This window comes from Muntiacus reevesi, chromosome 3, assembly GCF_963930625.1.
Source record: "Muntiacus reevesi chromosome 3, mMunRee1.1, whole genome shotgun sequence".
Lineage (NCBI taxonomy): Eukaryota > Metazoa > Chordata > Mammalia > Artiodactyla > Cervidae > Muntiacus > Muntiacus reevesi.
The window spans coordinates 210,258,503-210,278,471 of NC_089251.1; the positions used below are offsets into that span (position 1 = coordinate 210,258,503).

Below are 19,969 nucleotides of genomic sequence, written 5' to 3' on the forward strand. Positions count from 1 at the left end.
TGAGTCCCTTGGACTGCAAGGAGATCCAACCAGTCCATCCTAAAGGAGATCAGTCCTGGGTGTTCACTGAAAGGACTGATGCTGAAGCTGAAACTCCAATACTTTGGCCACCTCATGCGAAGAGTTGACTCATTGGAAAAAGACCCTGATGCTGGGAGGGATTGGGGGCAGGAGGAGAAGGGGACGACAGAGGATGAGAAGGCTGGATGGCATCACCGACTCAATGGACATGAGTTTGAGTAAACTCCGGGAGTTGGTGATGGACAGGGAGGCCTGGCGTGCTGCGATTTATGGGGTCGCAGAGAGTCGGACATGACTGAGCAACTGAACTGAACTGAACGGAACATAGTGTTTGATGACTGTTTTATTATGAAAAGTAACCTGATCATCTCATTCAATGTAATTTTAACAGATATATAGATAAATACATAGTTTAAATAGATTTGGGGTATATTCATATTCAGAGAGTATTTATGTGATATGCCAGGATTATAAGGCAGTTCCACATACTGGGGACAGAGAAGTTAACAAAAAGGATAAAATTTGTTCTCTAATGAAACCTACAACCTGGAGGGTAAGAAAGTATAAATAAATAAAGGAGGGAGGACAAAGAAGGGAGAAATGGAGAGCAAGAGGGAAGGAAGAGGGAGAGAAGGGAAGAAGGGAGGGAGAAAACTTTTCTTATACTGATAATCATTATGCAGAAATTAAAACAAGAAGATGTATAGAATGACTTGAGGAAGGATGGGAGATAAAACATTAAGTTGTAGGGCCAAAGAACACCTGTTTAAAGAGGACTTTGAACTAAGACTTGAATAACAGAAAGAAATGGCCATGGAGAAGAGTTTTCCGGGGAAGGGCTAGAGCACCAAAGGCTCTGAGGCAGAAAAGAGCTGGGGAAGAGCTTGTGAGAAGGGAGAAACAGGGATGAAGCTGAAAAGCTGGCCAGATAAGTAAGCTGTGGTCTAGAGTTTAGATTTTCATATTAAGTTTTTTATGAAGCCAGTGGAGTCTTTAAAATAGGTTTGTGACATGCTTTGTCTTTTGTTTTTAAAAAAACACATTAACAGCTCTGTAGAGAATCATTTTAAGGCGTCAAGAAATGATGGTGACTTGGGCAAGAGTAGTAGAACGGGAACAGTGACATGGGGTTGTAGGGAGAAGAACAGCACTTGATAAGTGTGAGGACAAGGGCAAATGGGAAGGAAAAAAATCAAGGCTGATTCCCAGGTGTCTGTGTGTGTGCACCACAGTTTGTTCAGTCTCTTACATTTGGACATTATATGTAATTTCCAATATTTTGCAATTACAAATAATGCTACAATAAAATTAGGTTCATTTGTCATATTACACATAAGGGTAACTCCAACATAGATTTGATCAAAGATTTAACTCCAAGATAAAGCAAGACTATGCAGACACTAGAAAAGATGAGAAACTTCCTCTTTAATCTGAATATAAAGAAGGGCTTTCTAATGATGTCCTTTCTGTGCAATAATTCTGGGGACATTTAGCCTCTGAAATGTAGCTAAGGCTATTAAACTCATCCATACTTTAGACAGATGCCTTGACTCCTAGTTTTTTTCACTTGAGCACCTGGGTTGATTTATTTTACCATTGTGAGGAAGACTGACAAAAACAGGTTTGGGAAGAAAGAGAATCAATAGCTCTGCTGTCGGACTTAGTATATTTCAGATGTGTCTTAGACATTTAAGTAGGAATGTCCATAAGCAGTTAGGTACACCGTTTTGGGGAGTTAAAGAGGGAAGTTGGGAAGAGGCCATCAGTGTATACAACGTATTTAAAGAAATAAGACTGGATGAAATCACTACCAGAAAAAGTAAAGCAGAGAACCAAAAGAACCCGAGACTAATTACTAGGATTCACCAGCACTGGAAACTAAGTAGTGTCCAGTGAGGTAGAAAGAAAACCAGAAAAAATGTAGTCAGAAGTAAGGGGGAGACAATGTTTCAAGAAGGCCTAATAGCTTTAGGCATTAAAAAAGAAAAAATATAAAACACTATGGTACTGGGCTTCTTTACTGGTCCAGGGGCTAAGAATCTGTCTTGCAGTGTAGGGACACACATTGGATCCCTAGTCCGGAAAGATCTCAATGCTTCAGAGCACCTAAGCCCATGAGTCACAACTACTGAAGCCCTTGCACCTTAGAGCTTGTGCTCCACAACAAGAGAAGTCACCGCAATGAGAAGCCCATGCACTGCAGTAAAGAGGAGCTCCCGCTTGCCACAACTAGAGAAAGCCCACACACAACAACAAAGGCCCAGTGCAGCCAAAACTAAAGTTTTTAAAAAATCTTTTCAACACATTGGTACTTGGTACTTGGGGGCAGAATCATATGCTCTCAATATAACTCAATCCCTGTATCTCAAAATAGTTCCACTTCCTATAGTCCCAATTCTGATCAATAGCATCACCCAGTCACTTAAATTTTCTCCTTCACCCATATCAAACCTGACATTAAGTCCAGTAGATTCTGCCATTTTTATATCTTTCACTTCTTATCTATTCTGTCTTCCCTAATGCTTCCAACTAGATTTGGGTCCTCAACTCTCATCAAGATTATTGACATTATCTCTTATGTATATTCCTGCTTCTTGGCTTAGTCTGGCATAATCCATCTTTCACCCTACGGCCAGAGAATTTTCCAAGTATGTATCTAATAGCATTGCTCTTTCTCTAGCTCTCTTTAAAATTCCTCAGGACCTAGAATGATGGTTTCTAGGCTTTGAGATTTCATTAATCAGTATCTTCCCCTTTTAAAAGTTGTACTGATATTGCTAAGAGCAGACACTTCTCAATTTGAATTGCAATTACTATCTTCCCACTAGACTGGGACTTCCTTGAGAGCAGAAACATGACTTAATTCACTTATGCACTAATTCATATGCATTCAACAGTATTTACTGAGGGTCCAGTACGTACACTAGGTGCTGGGATAATGTTAAGTAAAAACAAACATGGTTCCTGCCCTTAACTGCGCTTATAATCTAGTTAGGGAGACAGGTATCAAACAAGTAACAAATTAATGTAAAACTGCTACTGTGACAAGAGCTAAGAAGGAGACACACATAGTGTATAGAGAGCTTAAAATAATGGGACATGAGCCCATTAGAGTTGGGGAGAAGATTTTGAGAACTGTTGCTTCAGCTGGGTTCTGAAGAGCAGACAAGAGCTAAAAGGTAAAGAGGCAAAGAAGGGAGGAGCACAGAGGGAAGAGCACAGATGAAAGCCTTATGGCAGGAGGGAACACAGCAGGAAAGGATACCACCGGGGCTAGAGGTGAGAAAGCAAGACATTCTTGGTACAAAGAGACAAGATCACATGGGGCCATATGTTGGTTTGAGGAACTTTATCTATCAAAAGGCTGTGAGGTTTTTAATTAGGATATAACTAGTTGAAATTTGAAAAGACCCTTCTGGCCCTAAAACGGCACTTATCACACCCAAAATCTCAAAAGTCTCTCAAGAAAATCCCCCTTTTAGGCTTTTCTCTCCCATGTTATCTAGCATATGTACTTCTCCAAAACATACCCATGGGGGGGAAAAATCCCACCACCATCAGATTCCAAAGAACAACTCTTCATAGGACACCCAAGTATTTCTCTTCCTTGGACTGGACCCTTCTCCAAATTTTCTATCTCCCCTAAAAAGGAAGCCAGTTCTCATTCAACCTAATATTTATTACCCAACCAGAAAACTTACACCTATATTCATCTAAAAGAATGATACAGATGAATTTACAAAACAGAAAGAAAGTCACAGACATAGAAAACAAACTATGGTTACCAAAGGGGAAAGGGATAGATTTGGAGATTGGGATTGACACATACGCACTGCTTTACACTAAATAGATCACCAACAAGGACCTAGTGTATAGCACAGGAAACTCTATTCAATATTTTGTAATACCCTATAAGGGAAAATAATATGAAAATGAATATATACATATAAATAAAATATTATATACAAATAAAATGTTGTTGTTGTTGTTTAGTTTCAACATCATATTTTACTTATGACTCTTTTGTAGCCCCATGGACTGTAGCCCGCCAGTCTCCTCTGTCCATGTGATTTCCCTGGCAAGAATACTGGAGTGGGTTGCCATGCCCTTCTCCAGGGGATCTTCCTGACCTAGGGATCAAACCCATGTCTCCTGCATTAGCAGGCAGATTCTTTACCACTGAGCCACCTGGGAGGCCCAAACTAAATACATACATACATAAATATTTATTTATTTAAATGTAATTGGACAGACCAAAGTTTGTTCAGGCTTTTCCATAACATCTTATGGGAAGACCTGAACAAATATTTTGGCCAACCCAATATATAGCTGAATCACTAGTCAAGTGATGGACACTTGAAACTAATCAACTAAACAACTAATCAACTATAGTTGATATCATAAATCAACTATACTTCCATTTAAAATATATATATATATTCAATTACTTAAGATGAATTTAATTAAAATAAATACCAATTTCATATTTGCTTAGCTTACAACATGATTCTGAAGCTTTTTCCGAATCAAAATTGAACAAAAGTGAACAGACGTTTCCATCAGCTCTCTTTCTTCCTGATCTGCTTAGCTTTGATTTCCTTTTCTTACAGGACTTCTAGGACAACTTTGAAAGGAGTGATGAGACGGGAGTCATGCTTTAGTAGGAAAGTTTCTCACCATTAAGCATGATGCTAACTCTAAGGTTGTATTAACTTGACTAAGTTGCAGAAGTTCTCTTACATTTCTAGTTTGTTAGAACTTTTATCATGAATGAGCGTTCAAGGTAGACACTTTTTAAGTGTTGCTTTCAGTCGATCTGCCCTGGAACTACTAAGCAGCTAAGATGTGAGGCAAGGTAGGTAAGAAAGTAAGTTATTTAGACAACTGTTCACGACAGGTGACTACCAAAACACCTCAATACTGTGTGTGAAGGGGGGCAGGCAAAGCCAAGACACATGAGTACACTGAGCATTGGAGCCCCAAAACGATGGAAAAGCCTGGAAATTTAACCAAGAACTCAATGAAAGTACCAGTTGCCTTTATAAGTATGTCTTGGCAAATAGGAGCCTGGTGAGCTTACCGTTCAAGATGTAGCCAAAGTCGGGCAGGACTTAGCAACTTAACAAAAAAAGTTTAAAACTCAGAAAATTATTCACACACAGTAGGCGTTGGCTCAAAGCCAGAGACGCACCCACTCCCAGAGTGGAGCTCCGAGGAATTTTCTTGCAGGGACAGGAGAAAGGGTTAATGAATAGTGTTACCATATTCAACACTGATAATTTTTTTCCTCAGTTGTTTTTACAACATCCGCTTCTCTTCAAACTTCTCTTTAAAATCACATATTTTAAAAAAACCACTACCGATACGGACTCGAAATCTAGTTTGGAAACCAGCTACTCTGATTGCTAATTGGATAACCTTTGGCAGGCAATTAAAATAAACCCTCGGCCTGCGTAGTCGTGGAATTCAAACAAGAAAATGTAGAAATTCAAACAAGAAAATGTGCTACTGAAGAGAAGCACAAACGTAGAGCGTCATTTCTTCTGCACCCTTTGCCAGGTAGGTCCCTGCCAGGGCCACGCGTTGGGCGAAGGCTGTCCGCCTACCACTTGAGAGGAGGAAGCCTACGATACTGCGCAGACAGACGCTGAGAAAAATAGAGGATGTGCCGCGCGACTGCGACACAGGAAGGCTCTTTTTTTTTTTTTTCATAGCGCCGCCAGACTCCAGATTCCAGCATCGCCGGGATTTGAGAGTTCACGCCCAGGACACAGGGCGCAGCCGCGTGCCCGCCTTTCTCGTCACCCGATCCGAAACCAGTCTCTCCCTTCCTCTCCACCACGCCCTTAGCCCAGTCAATCCTAGACCCGGCATGCACCGCGCCGACCTTTTCCTTCCAGCCGACCCCCACCTGCGGGCGCCTCCAAATGACAAGCGGCGCGGAGCATTGTGGTCCTGTGCGAGAGAGCGAGGATGGAGGCAGGAAAGAGAAAGCAAAAGGCTTGGGTGAGCCGATAGGGCGGTGCCCGCGCACGCGCACGCGCGGCGACGGGGGTGAAAAGGGGCGGTGCCTGGTCTACGGCGAGCGGAGTGGGGCGGGGTCGCGCGGCCTTGGCGGGGAGTCCGCGAGCCCGGAGGGGCGGGGGGTGGGTGAGGGAGCGGGCGGAGGAGGAAGTGTCATGGCGTCGGGCCGTGGAGCTTCTTCTCGCTGGTTCTTTACTCGGGAACAGCTGGAGAACACGCCGAGCCGTCGCTGCGGAGTGGAGGCGGATAAAGAGCTCTCGTACCGCCAGCAGGCGGCCAACCTCATCCAGGAAATGGGACAGCGTCTCAATGTGTATCCTTTCTTATTCTTGGCCTTCCGCCGCTCACGCCCTGTCTCTCTCACTACTCGCCCGGTCGCCGGGCCTGGTGCCCCGCGAACATGGCGCCGTCGCCTCGGCCTTTGCTGGGCCTCGGCCGCGCAGTAAGGGAAGGCAGGTTCGGGTTCGGAAGGCCACGAGCGACCGGCGGAGGGGTGGAGGAGGAGGGGAGACCGGGAATGCGGGCCGGGAGGCTGCGTTGTGTAATCTGTTTGGGGCCGCGCGTGGTGGTGGCGGGGGATGGGAGTGCCGTCCAGACGAGAGGGGACTTTTAGAGATTATCGCAGAAAAGAGTAGGTTGCTTCGACTTCTCGTCTGAGAAGGGCTTGAGAGCTAGCTCTCCTCGCGAATTTGATGGCGGTTCTCGTACCTTGGGAGCGCACGAGAGGTCTTTATATTCTTGACAAGGTTTTGTGTGGGTGTGCGCGCGCGTGTTTCAACTCTGATTTGGGGTTTAGTCAGCCGTAGCCATTGATCAATCCTTCCTGGGCTCGTTGAATTTCAATGTTAGAGCGAAATGCTCGGCATTTGTTGTTACTGTTAGTATTACCATTTCGGTGTGGAGCCTTTTATAACCGCCAGCCCCCACCCTACCATCCTGTGGGTATTTATTTATTTACTTATTACAGTTTGGGGATTGGTTTTGAATGAACGGGTGGCGTTGGAAAAGGACCGTAGATCGGATGTTTTCCTTCAAAACTGTTGTGGAAAGAGATCTTGTTTTTCTCCTATATTTCCTAAATGTTAACGTTCCAGCTCTCAGCTTACAATAAACACTGCGATTGTTTATATGCACAGGTTTTACATGCACCATTCTTTCACCAAATTCAGTAGATATGTAAGTACTATTTTCTTGTACTATATTATTGTCTGTTTTTACTGCAACCAAATTTTAAGGGTCAATCAATAAGTAGGAAGGAGTTGGTCGTGGATTTTACTACTGTATTTAGTGTTCCAAGTTAACAGTGAAGGTGAATGGGTTGATAAACATTTTGCTTCAAATGCTCGGTTTCTGGTTCGTTGGTTTGTTAGTTTTTTAATTTGGGATGACAAGCTGCCAGGCGCTGTGTCAGGCTCTGCCGGCTCTTTTGAGCTGAGAGAGAAATCAGAAGCATTTCTTTTCTCAAAGAGTGTTTATTACATTTGTATGTATTTAAGTTTTATATTCAACATTTAAACAGATAGTAATGTACAAGGTGATGGGGGAAACGCCGTCATCTGGACGCATATTGTTTCAAATAGTGTGAATTGGGCTTAGTTTAATTGCAACGTTGTTTTATAATAATCCTTTGAAAGAAGGAATGTTTATCAAAAATATTTCACTTGTTAACACAATTTAAGTTATCAAACGTTATTTATCACAGTTTATCATTAGTTGTCTACTTCAATTTTTGGTGATTTGAATGTGTCTTGCTTCAGACAAAACAATGTTATGTGTGTATATAATCAGTTTGAAGTACATCTTACCTTCCAGTACTAAGGTACTGATTTGGAACATGTGCTGTAAATCTTGTCACAAATTGAGTAGTGGCTTTTAGTTGCAATTTTAAATTATGAAACAGGGCAGTTGGATGTGTGCTCTTTTCAGAGAAATATGCGTACTGTGTTGTACCTGTTAACAAAGAAAACTACATATCATTTAGAAATGCTTAACTCTAAGGTAAATATTTTACCTTATTTCTCACCACGTTTTTTGCTCACAGCTATTATTTTATAATGTTGACTCTGAAAGGTGTGTGGAAAAATTGACCATGGAAGACTTCACGCATTGATTGTTATTAGACCTTTTAAGAAAACAGTTTTTGAAAAGGTTCTTTTTTTGAGTTGTAAGAAAGGAAACGCTTCATACTTTAGGTTGATTCCTGTATTAATCTCTTCTGATCGTAAATCTGACTTGGTTTATCAGATTGGCATATAGGTTTATCTTAAACACAATATACATTTCTTATATACATTTTGGTCTCTTGAAGTCTCCATAGCTTCTGTTCTTCATCTTTTAAATCTGTGTGATTCTTGTTCTGTTTTTATTTCCCTAGTTATTTCTTGTGCATAGAACTTAGATCAGTGATAGTGTTGGGAAGAGAGAGGAAACCTTTTTGGTAGTAATATTTAGATTGAGAGAAATAGCATTGTTATTTAAATTGTCTTCTAAGGCAGTAGTGAACTGATAAATACTAATATAAATATGACTTAAGTAGCCCTGGAAAATACTGGCAGGAATCACAAAATAGTTGTGGAAATTCTTTGTGTGGCTGCAGATGGCCATTTGCTTGCTTTTCTACTTCAGTAATGATTTCACTACAAGACCACACTTCTCGTTTTGAACCGTCCCGCTTTCATAATTTGTCTTTATGGCCTGTTTGGTATGCTTTAAAGCAAATGCTTACAGCCAGAATTCACAGCTGTAACTTTAAATTGACTGGTGAAGCCCAGGTCGCTGGCATTCTAACTCTTGTTATTTTGTTTAAATGCTGTCATTTAATAAGAAAGCCAAAATACTCATTTTTTATTACCCTACTTTCTGTCTTATGTGTGTATAAAGGCAAACCTCAGTGTTGTACAGAGTTGTTATTAGCAGAATAATTGAAATCTGGTGTTAGTTTCTGTTTTGAGAAGTAAATTGCACTCTTCATTTCTAACCATTGTCTTTTTTACCTTTGCTATTATATCAAAAGTGGTTTTAATATTTGTTTTGGTGCACTTGCAACAATTGCACAGCCTCACTCTTTTATCTTTTTTCCTATTCTTTTAGGGTGAAGGGGGTGGTCTCAAATTGAATGTGAGTCACTTTTAAATTCATATTCTGCCACATTATTGGGAAAACTTTTCTTATAAAGTTACAATGGAATGTCATAGTAAACTTTAAAAAAGCATGAGTCATTACAAAGTAAATTAAACACCATTTGGTAAATTAAACCACAACAAGCTTAAATTTAAAGATGTTAGTGACAAAATATATCCAATTTTATAATAAATATGCCTTAATTATATTATAATATTTATGTGGCTTTATTTTTTCTCACATTGACAAATTTAAAAGTAAAAAATCCCCTAAAGGTCAAGTTGCTCTTGTGTTAAAAATCAGTGTCAACAGAGCTGTCTTTCATCATTGTCGGTTTCTCTTTTTAGAAGGTTGGCTTGCTATCAGCAGGAAATGAGTTTTATATGTAACCTAATTACATAAATCTATCTTTTACTCACTAGATGCAGTAAGATTTATGTAATTAAGATTAGTAATTGAAGAATGGCCTTGCTGGATCAAGCTCAAGATGAATCTAGTAAAGTGTATAAAAAAAAGCCCTGGAACCAACAGTGCCTCCAAAGTATATCCTGTGGGAGAGCATTCTCCCCTGTGTCCGCCATAGAGCACATATTGACTCAGCTTCTCCCAGAAACTCTGTTCATTAGTTTGTTTGGTTAGTCAAGCTTACAATGCACTTGTTTCTTGTATTAATTCTAAGTCTTATGAGTTCTCTTAAGATGAGGTTGTAAAGAGCACAATCTTAGTATTTTTATTGGTCATTGTTTAGTTTCCTAGCATTTCTCCAGTTCATGGGGTCATTTTAATCTTCTCCTTACTTTCTTTAGTTCTGTTGCCTCTTTCTTGAACTGCAGCAATTGAAACATTATAATATGCCAAACTGAAATGTATTTTAGTTTAAGATATCAAATACATGGTTAGTTAAGCACAGCATTCAGAACTAATGATTTTTGACCTCTGAGAATGTGTCGTCACTGTCATATCTGAGTTTCACTAAATAGATCTAAAATTAGTCAGCTGATAAGCATAAAGGAACTTGTATTTGCTTGTGCTGAAAATGATTACCACTTTTTGCTTTCAGTCTTAATTGTTCTCAGTTGACTTGGCTCTTGACAATAGATAGTATTTGAAAATTTAAAGATGTTCTTTCTGCATTCTTTTCATCCTCTGTAAAGACTGAAATGACTTAAAGGAAAGCCATTCTTATAACTATCTAGAAAGTTGCCCATAGTCCTGATTGTTTGTCCTATAATAAAGCATTCTCCCATTCTGATTTTTAATAATAATTTTGCATCAAAATTTATTCAAGATGACAGGGCAGGGCTGTCGTATGCAGAATCTTAGTTCCCAGACCAGGGATCAAACCTGGGCCCTCTATATTGGCTGCCAGAGTCTCAACCACTGGACCACCATGCAAGTCTGGTGCAAGATTTTTTAAGCAGTAGATTTCATCCAATTTACACTAACTGTTGCTTATTTATACTCAAATTGCTCATCAAATCGCCAAAAAAAAAATGACATTTGTGAAAGAAAACCAACATTTTGGTAGAATTGGTTACCTAAGGGTTTTGTTTAAATTTTTATTGTGAAAGCTGTAAATTTCTCTCAAGCATAGGAATATGAATAAAGTTAAATGTAAAAATTCACCACTACCACCTCTCAGCATTCAGGCTGGAAGGTATGCACTGTAAGGACAAGGGGTGTTTGTTTATTTCATTTCTTTTTTGACTATATTCACCATTACCTCACATGAGATAGATATTCATCTATGATTTGTCAACAGAATGGATCAAATCTTGTTGCTTCACAGGTGTGTTGAATGAATTCTTCTACATTTTCCTCTATATACATTCTCCCCCTTTAGATACATTTTAAGTGTTTTATTATTTGAAAATTAACAGACACATGCTAAATGAAAATGGTAGAAAAGGGGATATGACAAACCTCCCTCCCATCTAAGTGTCTAAGCCCCTGGCCCTACACCATTTGCTGTTCATTGTTTTTGTGTGCCCTTTCAGAAATACTTTTTGCTTGTGCAAACATTTGTGTGTATCTTTATCAGCAACAGAAAGGGTTTTTGTTTGTTTTTTCACAGGCATTGGATCCAGCACATAGCAGCAAATATAAAAACATACAGAATTGGACTGATCCTAGTTGGGGACAGATGTGGCTGTTTCTGGAGAAGTAATTTTTAAGGTGGCACTAGAAAAGGATGGTATAGATTTACCTAGTGGTTCTCAGTCAGCGGCAGTTTTGCCCACCGCCCATTTAACAATGTTTGGAAACATTCTGGTTGTCACAACTAGGGGAAGGGGTACTACTGATAGGTAGTGAATAATAGAAGCCAGAGATGCTGCTAAACATCTACAGTGCACAGGGTTGCCCGCTAAAGCGAAGAGGCACCTGGTACAAAGCGTCAGTAGTGCTAAGGTTGAGAAAATCATGGGTTAACCTAAAGAGCTAAGGAGACTAAAGCTATGTTATCCTTACTAGATTAATTTTGAGTGTTTGGTGAATTTTATATGTTCTAGTAAGAAATTGCCTATTCATCTGGTAAAATTCCTCAAGGAACTTAAGAACAAAGATCAATTTGTGATCTTTTTCTAATTTAGGGCTTTAGGGAAACATTTTTGATATTCCTAAAATTTAAAGTTTAAATTTAGTTTGCCTTTCCGTGACATACTAATGTGTTCCTTAGCCTCTTATTTGAGTTTTTTGTGAGTTTCTTATCATGTTAGCAAATATTTTAGTAGTTTGTCTTCTAATTTTGTTATGGTGGTTTTTGACATAATTTTTTTTGTTACTCAAACATACCAGCCTTTAATTTTGCTTTATTTCATTACTTTTATCTGGAGATAAGTATCTACTATATTCATTTACTGTTTTAATGGGAAGAGTTTCTTGGGCTTCTGTGTATGTTTTTCCTCCTTAGGTTAATTTTGCTGTGTTGTTCTTAAATATTTATCTGAAGTTGGTTACCCTCTTATTTTGAATAGGGAAGAAAAGAATCATAAAGGTTAAACACTGTCTGAAGTCACACAGCAACAGAGTGACAGAAGCAAAAATCTCACCCAGATCTAGACTCCATTGTTCATGCAGTTATCACTATTTCTGCCTCAAGTATCTGTTGTTAGGAATCTTTTCATAGCCTTGAAATTTATCACTGAAAGCAGTACGTATAAAACTTTTGCATTGTGCCAGTTGTGATTCACCAGCTTCCTGCATGGGAATTACCAAAATGTTCCTTTAAAATACGCTTTAGTGAACTGTATCTTAGACCTGTGTAATCAGGATACTTGTGGTGAGACCTGGGATCCTTTCTCTTACTGTTAAGGTAACACTGATGTCTGCTAAAGTTAAAGATTGTTCATTTTAATTTTGATTTCTCCTCTGTGTCTCATAATCCATTATACAGTCAGCCCTCTGCATCTGTGGGTTCAACCAACCGTGGATTGAAACTATTTGGGAAAAATTTAACGTTTCCTAAAAGCAAAACTTGTGTTTACCCCACACCAGCAGCTCTTAATATTTACATGCGAGTTGTGTTTTATTAGGTATTATAAGTAATCTGGAAGTGATTAAAAATATAGAGAAGGATGTGGATAGGATATATGCCAATACTACGCCATTTTATATGACTTGAGCATCCATGGGTTTTGGAATCTGTGGAAGGGTCCTGGACTCAGTCACTCCTGTGGCTACTGAGCGATAACTGTACACTGGCCATATTTTCTGGGAGCTAAATCAGCATGTATTTCAGTTCCTTTAGCTGCTAGAATAAAATGTCTTTGAAATCTTAGTGGTTCTTTATATCATAGCTCACTTCTACTTCTGCCTTTTAATTTTGTTTTTTAAGATTTATTTCTTTGGGTGCACCAGGTCTTAGTTGCAGTACTTGGGATCTTTTTTTTTTTTTTGGCCGTGTCTGGGATCTTTAATTCTGGCACGTGAACCCTTAGTTGCAGCATGTGAGATCTAGTTCCCTGACCAGGGATTGAACCCTGGGCCCCCTGCATTGGGAACGAAGAATCTTCACCACTGGACCACCAGGGAAGTCCCTGCCTTTTAATTTAATAAGTGATTAGTCCAAGAATAATCTTACATTCAAAATCCACTAATACTACTGGGAAATACCATAGTGCTGTCTAGTAGAACGTCTGCAGTAGTGGACATACTCTGCTTCTCTCTATGTTCAGAATGATATTTACTGACCAAACAGGTTTCCTGGATTGAGACTATTAGAGTAGATGGTTTCTAAATTCTTTTTCAGCTGTAAATCTCGTGGATGAAAATTTATTAAGATCTCACTGTGTAATATGCACTTCACTTAGGGCAGCTGAAGTAAGTACCCTTGTGAAGAAACAGATACAATTACTAAGTTACTTGTCCAGAAAGAAAGCAGCCATTATGTGATTGGCATTTGAACTCAGATCTTTTGCCTAATCCCATGCTGTTCTCACTTTTGTCTAATACGTTTGAGAAATGTCCCTAATGTGTTTAAGGAATAGGGTGCACTAACTATTGATGCTGGTGATTTCTAAGAAGGAGATATGTATACAAGTGAATAATGAAAATACTCTCAGATTTTGATTTACTTATCGTGTTGTACAAAGTCCAGTGAAATCATCTTTTGAATTAAGCGGCACATTCTTCTTTCAGCCGTACATCAGTCTTAGCGTTTATGCGTTGCACATCCCAGTTTTCCCATGTGGTGCATTCCCTTTGCTTTTCATGTGATCCTGACCTGTCAGGTTGTGCGACTAAGCTAAAGTTCCAACTCTCTGTAAAAACATTCCCCAGGTAACGCTGCTCTTTTTTCATCCTCCAACATTATCCTTTGGGTCTTATTCACATCCTGTTGCATTTTACCTATGTCGTGTCATTTAATTTTGTAGCATAACTGCGTATATGAGATGAAGTGGGTTTTTGTTTTGTTTTGGGTGGCGGTTTTGGCCACATGGCAGGTGGGATCTTAGTTAGACCAGGGATCAAACAACTTGTGTCTCCCCCACCCCCCAGTGGAAGTGGGTTTTAAAACAATTAAAAATTGTTATAAAATGAAACACAAACATACAAAAGCACTAAATGTATAGCTTAGTGAATTATTACAAGGCAGACAACTTTGTAACTATTACCAAGCAAGAGAACTTTGATAGTTAGCCTAGACTTGCCTTCATGTGCAATATCCCAGTGTCAGCCCTTTCCCTCCCTACACAAAGGGACAGAAACTCTGCAATCCTTGATTATTATTAAAGATTTGATAGGTTTCCTGTTTCAAAGTACAGGTTTCCCTTTCATCCCTTTCTTTTACTTGAATTTTGTCTGTTGAAGGACCTAGGGCATCAGACCTATAGAGTCTCCTCCTGTCTGAATTTCACTTATTGTTTGCTCACAGTGCAGTTTACCGTTTTCCTTTGTTCTTGTTCACTCGCTCAGTCATGTCCAACTCTGTGCAAGCCCATGGACTGCAGCATGCTAGGCTTCCCTGTCCTTCACTGTCTCCCGGAGCTTGCTCAGATTCATGTCCATGGAGTCGGTGATGCCATCCAACCATCTCATCCTCTGTCATCCCCCTTCTCCTTCTGCCTTCAATATTTCCCAGCATTAGGGTCTTCTCCAGTGAGTCGGGTCTTCACATCAGGTGACCAAAGTATTGGAGCTTCAGCTTCAGCATTAGTCTTTCCAGTGAACATTCAAGGTTAAATTCCTCTAGGATTGACTGGTTTGATCTCCTTGCAGTCCAAGGGACTCTCAAGAGTCTTCTCCAACACCACAGTTCGAAAGCATCAATTCTTTGGCGCTCAGCCTTCTTTATAGTCCACCTCTCACATCCGTACATGACTACTGGAAAAGCCATAGCTTTAACTACACTGATCTTTGTCGGTAAAGTGTTGTCTCTACTTTTTAATACACCGTCTAGGTTTGTCAAGATCTTCCCTGTAGCTCAGATGGTAAAGAATCTGCCTGCAATGCAGGAGATTTGGGTTCGATCCCTGGGCCAGGAAGATGCTCTGGAGAGGGGAACAGCAATCCACTCCAGTATTCTTGCCTGGAGAATCCCATGGATAGAGGGACCTATGGGGTTGCAAAGAGTCAGATACAGCTGAGCGACTAACACACATACACACAAGGTTGTCATAGCTTTTCCAAGGAGCAAGCATCTTTTATCATGGCTGCAGTCACCATCTGCAGTGAGTTTGGAGACCAAGAAAATAGCCTGTCACTGTTAGCATAATTTCACCATCTATTTGCCGTGAAGTGACAGGACCGGATGCCATGATCTTCGATTTTTGAATGTTTAGTTTTAAGCCAGCTTTTTCACTCTCCTCTTTCACCTTCATCAAGAGGCTCTTTAGTTCCTCTTCGCCTTCAGCCATAAGGGTGGTGTCATGTGCATATGGGTTATTGATATTTCCCCTGGCAATCTTGATTCCGGCTTGTGCTTCATCCTGCCTGACATTTCCCTTGATGTACTTTGTTCTTGTATTCCCTGAAAATTGCCATTTGGGTCCAGAAATTTGATCAGACTCATGTTAGATCCCTTTGGCAAGACTGCCAGTGCTATTACATTCTTCAATCAGGACACTCCTAATGTCTGGTTTCTTTTTGTGGTGTTGGCAGCTGTTGATATTCAGTGCCTCGATCCTTTAATTCATTGATACTCTTAACTCATTATTTCTTCATTTTTAAGTTGTAATATTTTTTATAGTGAAATGCTGTGATTCATCTACTATTTGGACACTTGCTGGTAGAAGTTTATATGGGAAAGGTAGAATAAATACTTGATTCTTGCCCTGTGTTTACCACCTTTGTTGAGATAAAATCCCCATACTGTGTTTCACCTTTTGAAAGTGTACAATTCAGTGGCTTTTGTGTACGTTCATGAAGTTGTGTGCGTCAATTTAAGAAATTGTTATTACCCCAGAAAGAAACCCCACATCCTTTAGCCATCTCTTCCCATTCTTCCCCGCAGCCTATTGGACAGTCGCTATAAATGAAATCATTCAGTCTGTGCTCCCTTATGACTGACCTCTTTCACTTAGTGCGTGATGTTTTCAGGGTTCATCTGTGTTGTACTGTGTGTCAGTACTTGGTTTATTTTCATGCTGAACCACCATTGTACTGCATTTTGTGTGCACATTCACCAGCTGATGGATTTTGTGCCGTTCCTGCTTTTTGGCTGTTACGTTACCGCTGTGAACGTTTCTGTGGGTTTTGTGTTTCTACATAAATGTTTTGAAACCAGAACCATGTTTTGGTTGCCCTTGTATTTTCCCAGGAGTAGAATTGCCAGGGCATATATAATTCCATACCCATATAATCTGGGATAGTTTCCTCAAATATTTTGTTATAGCAAGATATTCCAGGTTCATCTTGTACTCTTTTAATCTTCATTCGTGCTTAGTTCTGCAGGTAACTTTATTTGTATTGTTCACTTGAAAGTGAAAGTATTGGTCCCTCAGTCCGACCCTCTGCAACCCCAATAGCCCGTCCAGGCTCCTCTGTCTATGGAATTCTCCAGACAAGAATACTGGAGCGGGTGGCCATTCCCTTCTCGAGGGGGTGTTCCCAGCCTAGAGATTGAACCCAGGTCTCCCGCATTGCAGGCAGATTCTTTACCTTCTGAGCCACCAGGGAAGTATTGTTCACTGAAAGTTGAAAGCATTAGTCATTCAGTTGGGTCCTACTCCTTGTGACCCCATGAACTGTAACCCACCAGGCTCGTTTGTCCATGGACTTTTACAGGCAGGAATACTGGAGTGGGTTGCCATTTCCTCCTCCAGGTGATCTTCCTGACCCAGGGATAGAATCCAGGTCTCCTGCATTGCATGCGGGTTCTTTACTGTCTGAGCCTCTGAGTTATTTTGTTTGAAGTTCTCTTGAAGATCATGGAAACAGTATTGTCTGAATTCTTGAAGGATAATAGTTTGTGCCCTTTATCCCCAAGGTCGGTTTGGGGCTGTAAAATACTTGGCTCTTGCTTTCTTTTCTTGAGTATCTTAAATTTATGTAAACTTTTTCTTTTCTGGTATAAAGCATTGCTGGCAGTTTGGGTGGTGATCTAATTTTCTTTCTCTTTTTTTTTGGCCTAAGTAGCTCAGGAGTGTACTTTTCCCTTTAAAATGAGTGGTCTCAGTGCGGTGTGTTTTGTGTTGGCTGTCCTAGGCTGATGTGACCAGATGTGTGAGGTGCTCTTTGAGTGTGTGGTTTCACCTCCTTTTTACTTGGGTTCTATGTTACGAATTGGTTTTTTAATGTCTGTTCGGAGGTAAGTTAGCTTTTCGGTGTTTTTTAATTGTGGTAAAATATAGCATAAATGTGACATTTAAGCCATTTTTAAAGTGTATTAGTTCAGTGGCATTAAGTACATTCGCATGCTTGTATAGCCATCTCCACCATCCATCCATCTCTAGAACTATTTTATCTTCACAAACTGAAACCATTCATTAAATCAAACTTCGCATTTCTCCTTTCCCTCAGCAACCACCATTCTACTTTGTCTATGAATTTCACTCTTTTTGGTATCTCTTATAAGTAGACTCTTCAAATATTTGAACTTTTGTGTCTGGCTTACTTCACTTAACATACTGTTTTCAAGATTCATCTTTGTTGTAGCATGTGTCATAATTCCCTTCCTTTGCTAAAGCTGAGTATGTACCACAAATTGTATCACAATTCGTTGATCCATTTTAAGTTGTCACTGGACAGATGTATAGCTATTATAAACAAGAGTGTACAAATTGCTCAGTTCCTTACTCCCAGAACTTTGGGGTATGTACCCAGATACAGAATTACCGGATCACATTGTAATTCTGTTTTAATGTTTTGAGAAACTGCCCTCCTGTTTTCCCCAGCACCAGCACCATCTCGTATTTAGCTAGTAATGCACACAGATGCTAGCTTCACATCCTCTAAGGCTTACTCTTTTCTGGTTTTCTGATAATAACCATCCTCAGGCGTGTGAAGTGATTGGACTTTTGATGTGCAATTTTCTGGTGACTACTGACATTGGACACCTTTTCATGTCTTTATTGGCCATTTATATGTATTCTGTGGGGAAACATCTATTCAAGTCTTTTGTCCATATTTTAGTTGGGTGTTGTTACTTTATATGAGTTCTTCATATACTCTAAATATTAATCCATTATCAGATACATGATTTGCAACTATTTTCTCCTATTCTATAGGCCAACTTCTCTTTTTTTCCTAATGCACAAGAGTTTTTAATTTTGATGATGTGCAGATTACCTATTTTTCTTTTGTTGCTTGTGCTTTTGGTATCATATCCAAGTAATCATTGCCAAATCCAGAATTAAGAAGTTTTTCCCATCATCTTCTAAGTTTTATAGTTTTAGTTCTTACATTTAGGTCTTTGGTCCATTGTGAGTTAATTTTTGTATATAGTATAAGGTAAAGGTCTCGTTTTTTTTCATGCAAGTATTCCATTTTCTCAGTACCTTTTGTTGAATTTTTTTTTTTTAAGAAATTGTTTTGTTGCTGTTTTGGCCGCTCTGGGTCCTCATTGCTTTTGTGGACGTTTCTCTTGTTGCAGAGCACAGGCTCTAGATGCATGGGTTTCAGTAGTTGCAGCACGCTTCAGTCGTGTCCGACTCTGTGTGACCCCATGGTCCGCAGCCTACCAGGCTCCTCCGTCCATGGGATTTTCCAGGCAAGAGTGCTGGAGTGGGCTGCCACTGCCTTCTCCAGGTTGCAGCATGAGACCTCAGTAGTTGTAGTGCTTAGTTGCTGCAGGCATGTGAAATCCTTCCAGACCAGGGATCGAACCTATGTCCCCGGCGTTGGCAAGTGGATTCTTACCCACTGTGCCACCAGGGAAGTCCCTGAAGTGTGTCTTTCTAGCACGATTTTTGATGCTTAGGGACAACTTTTATAATTTTTTTCTTACAGTGTCTTTGTATGACCTAGATACTTTTTATCAAACTCTTTTGAGAGCTTTAATAAGTAGATGTGCTTCAGGGGAGCTTTTCTAGCTTCACTGTTCCTTTGTGTAGTATTCAGAAATGTAGCAGGTTTCTTTTTCTGTTCTGGAATCCTTTTTCTGTGAGTCTTTGCTGAAGCTGCACCATTACCATTTTTCCTTAACTATGGTCATAGTCCCAAATTCTAAGCTGCAATACCTAGAACTAGTTTGATATTTATTAATGAAGCATCTTCAAGGCACAGAAAATAGTTAATTCTAGTTTTAGGGGACAGGGAGTGTTGGGACAGTTAAGGGATATGGGAGAAATAGCCTCACCAGCCTGTGGGACCTAAAGATGAAACCTAAAGATATATTAGAACAAGCTTGTTGACAATGTATTAACAAATAGAAAACAGACTTGGAGTTCTTTGCTTCTGTTAGGGCTTTTTTTTGGATTAGGAGATTGAAAAGTAACAAAATGACTATGGCTTTTTCTTAAATACAGATGTATGCACAAAGTTTATGCAGTAAATTAATTACTTAAAGAATAAAGACAAAAATGATTTATTTGAAACTGATGGTTATATAACCATTTTTGGTGACTTAACAATCACCTAAGCTTTTTGTTAATGCAAACTGACCTTGCCTCCAGCTATCAAGGTTGAAACCAGTAATGAGAGTGAAGACTGTCAGCAGCGAGAGCATCATGAACAGGCGGGGAAGACAGTGACCAGGACTGGGCTGGAGGAGGATAGAGAAGGGAGGGAGTCAGACTGAGAGGAAGAAATCAAAACATACAAAGGCATAGAAAAAGAGAAGTGTGGAAAAACAATTGGAGCGAGAAGAGAAGAGTTACAAGTGTAATCGTTAAAGTAAAACCGGTTGTTATCATTTCAGTATTTG

The 19,969-nt window shown here is 39.8% G+C and overlaps 1 protein-coding gene across 3 annotated transcripts in view; it reads left to right on the plus strand.

The window, feature by feature from the left end:
- Positions 1–7: 7 nt before the first annotated feature.
- CCNT2 (cyclin T2) overlaps positions 8–19,969 on the plus strand; it is a 43,618-nt gene continuing 23,656 nt past the window's right edge. For 2 of the 3 annotated variants that reach the window (XM_065931423.1, XM_065931425.1), the window contains exons 1-2: positions 6,178–6,358; positions 7,140–7,221. In XM_065931423.1, the coding sequence (XP_065787495.1) occupies positions 6,201–6,358; positions 7,140–7,221 (240 nt within the window). In that variant the 5' untranslated portion in view covers positions 6,178–6,200. Of the gene's footprint in view, positions 5,581–5,735; positions 6,028–6,177; positions 6,359–7,139; positions 7,222–19,969 lie in introns of those variants that run through there. The other variant, XM_065931424.1, reaches the window with a different exon arrangement.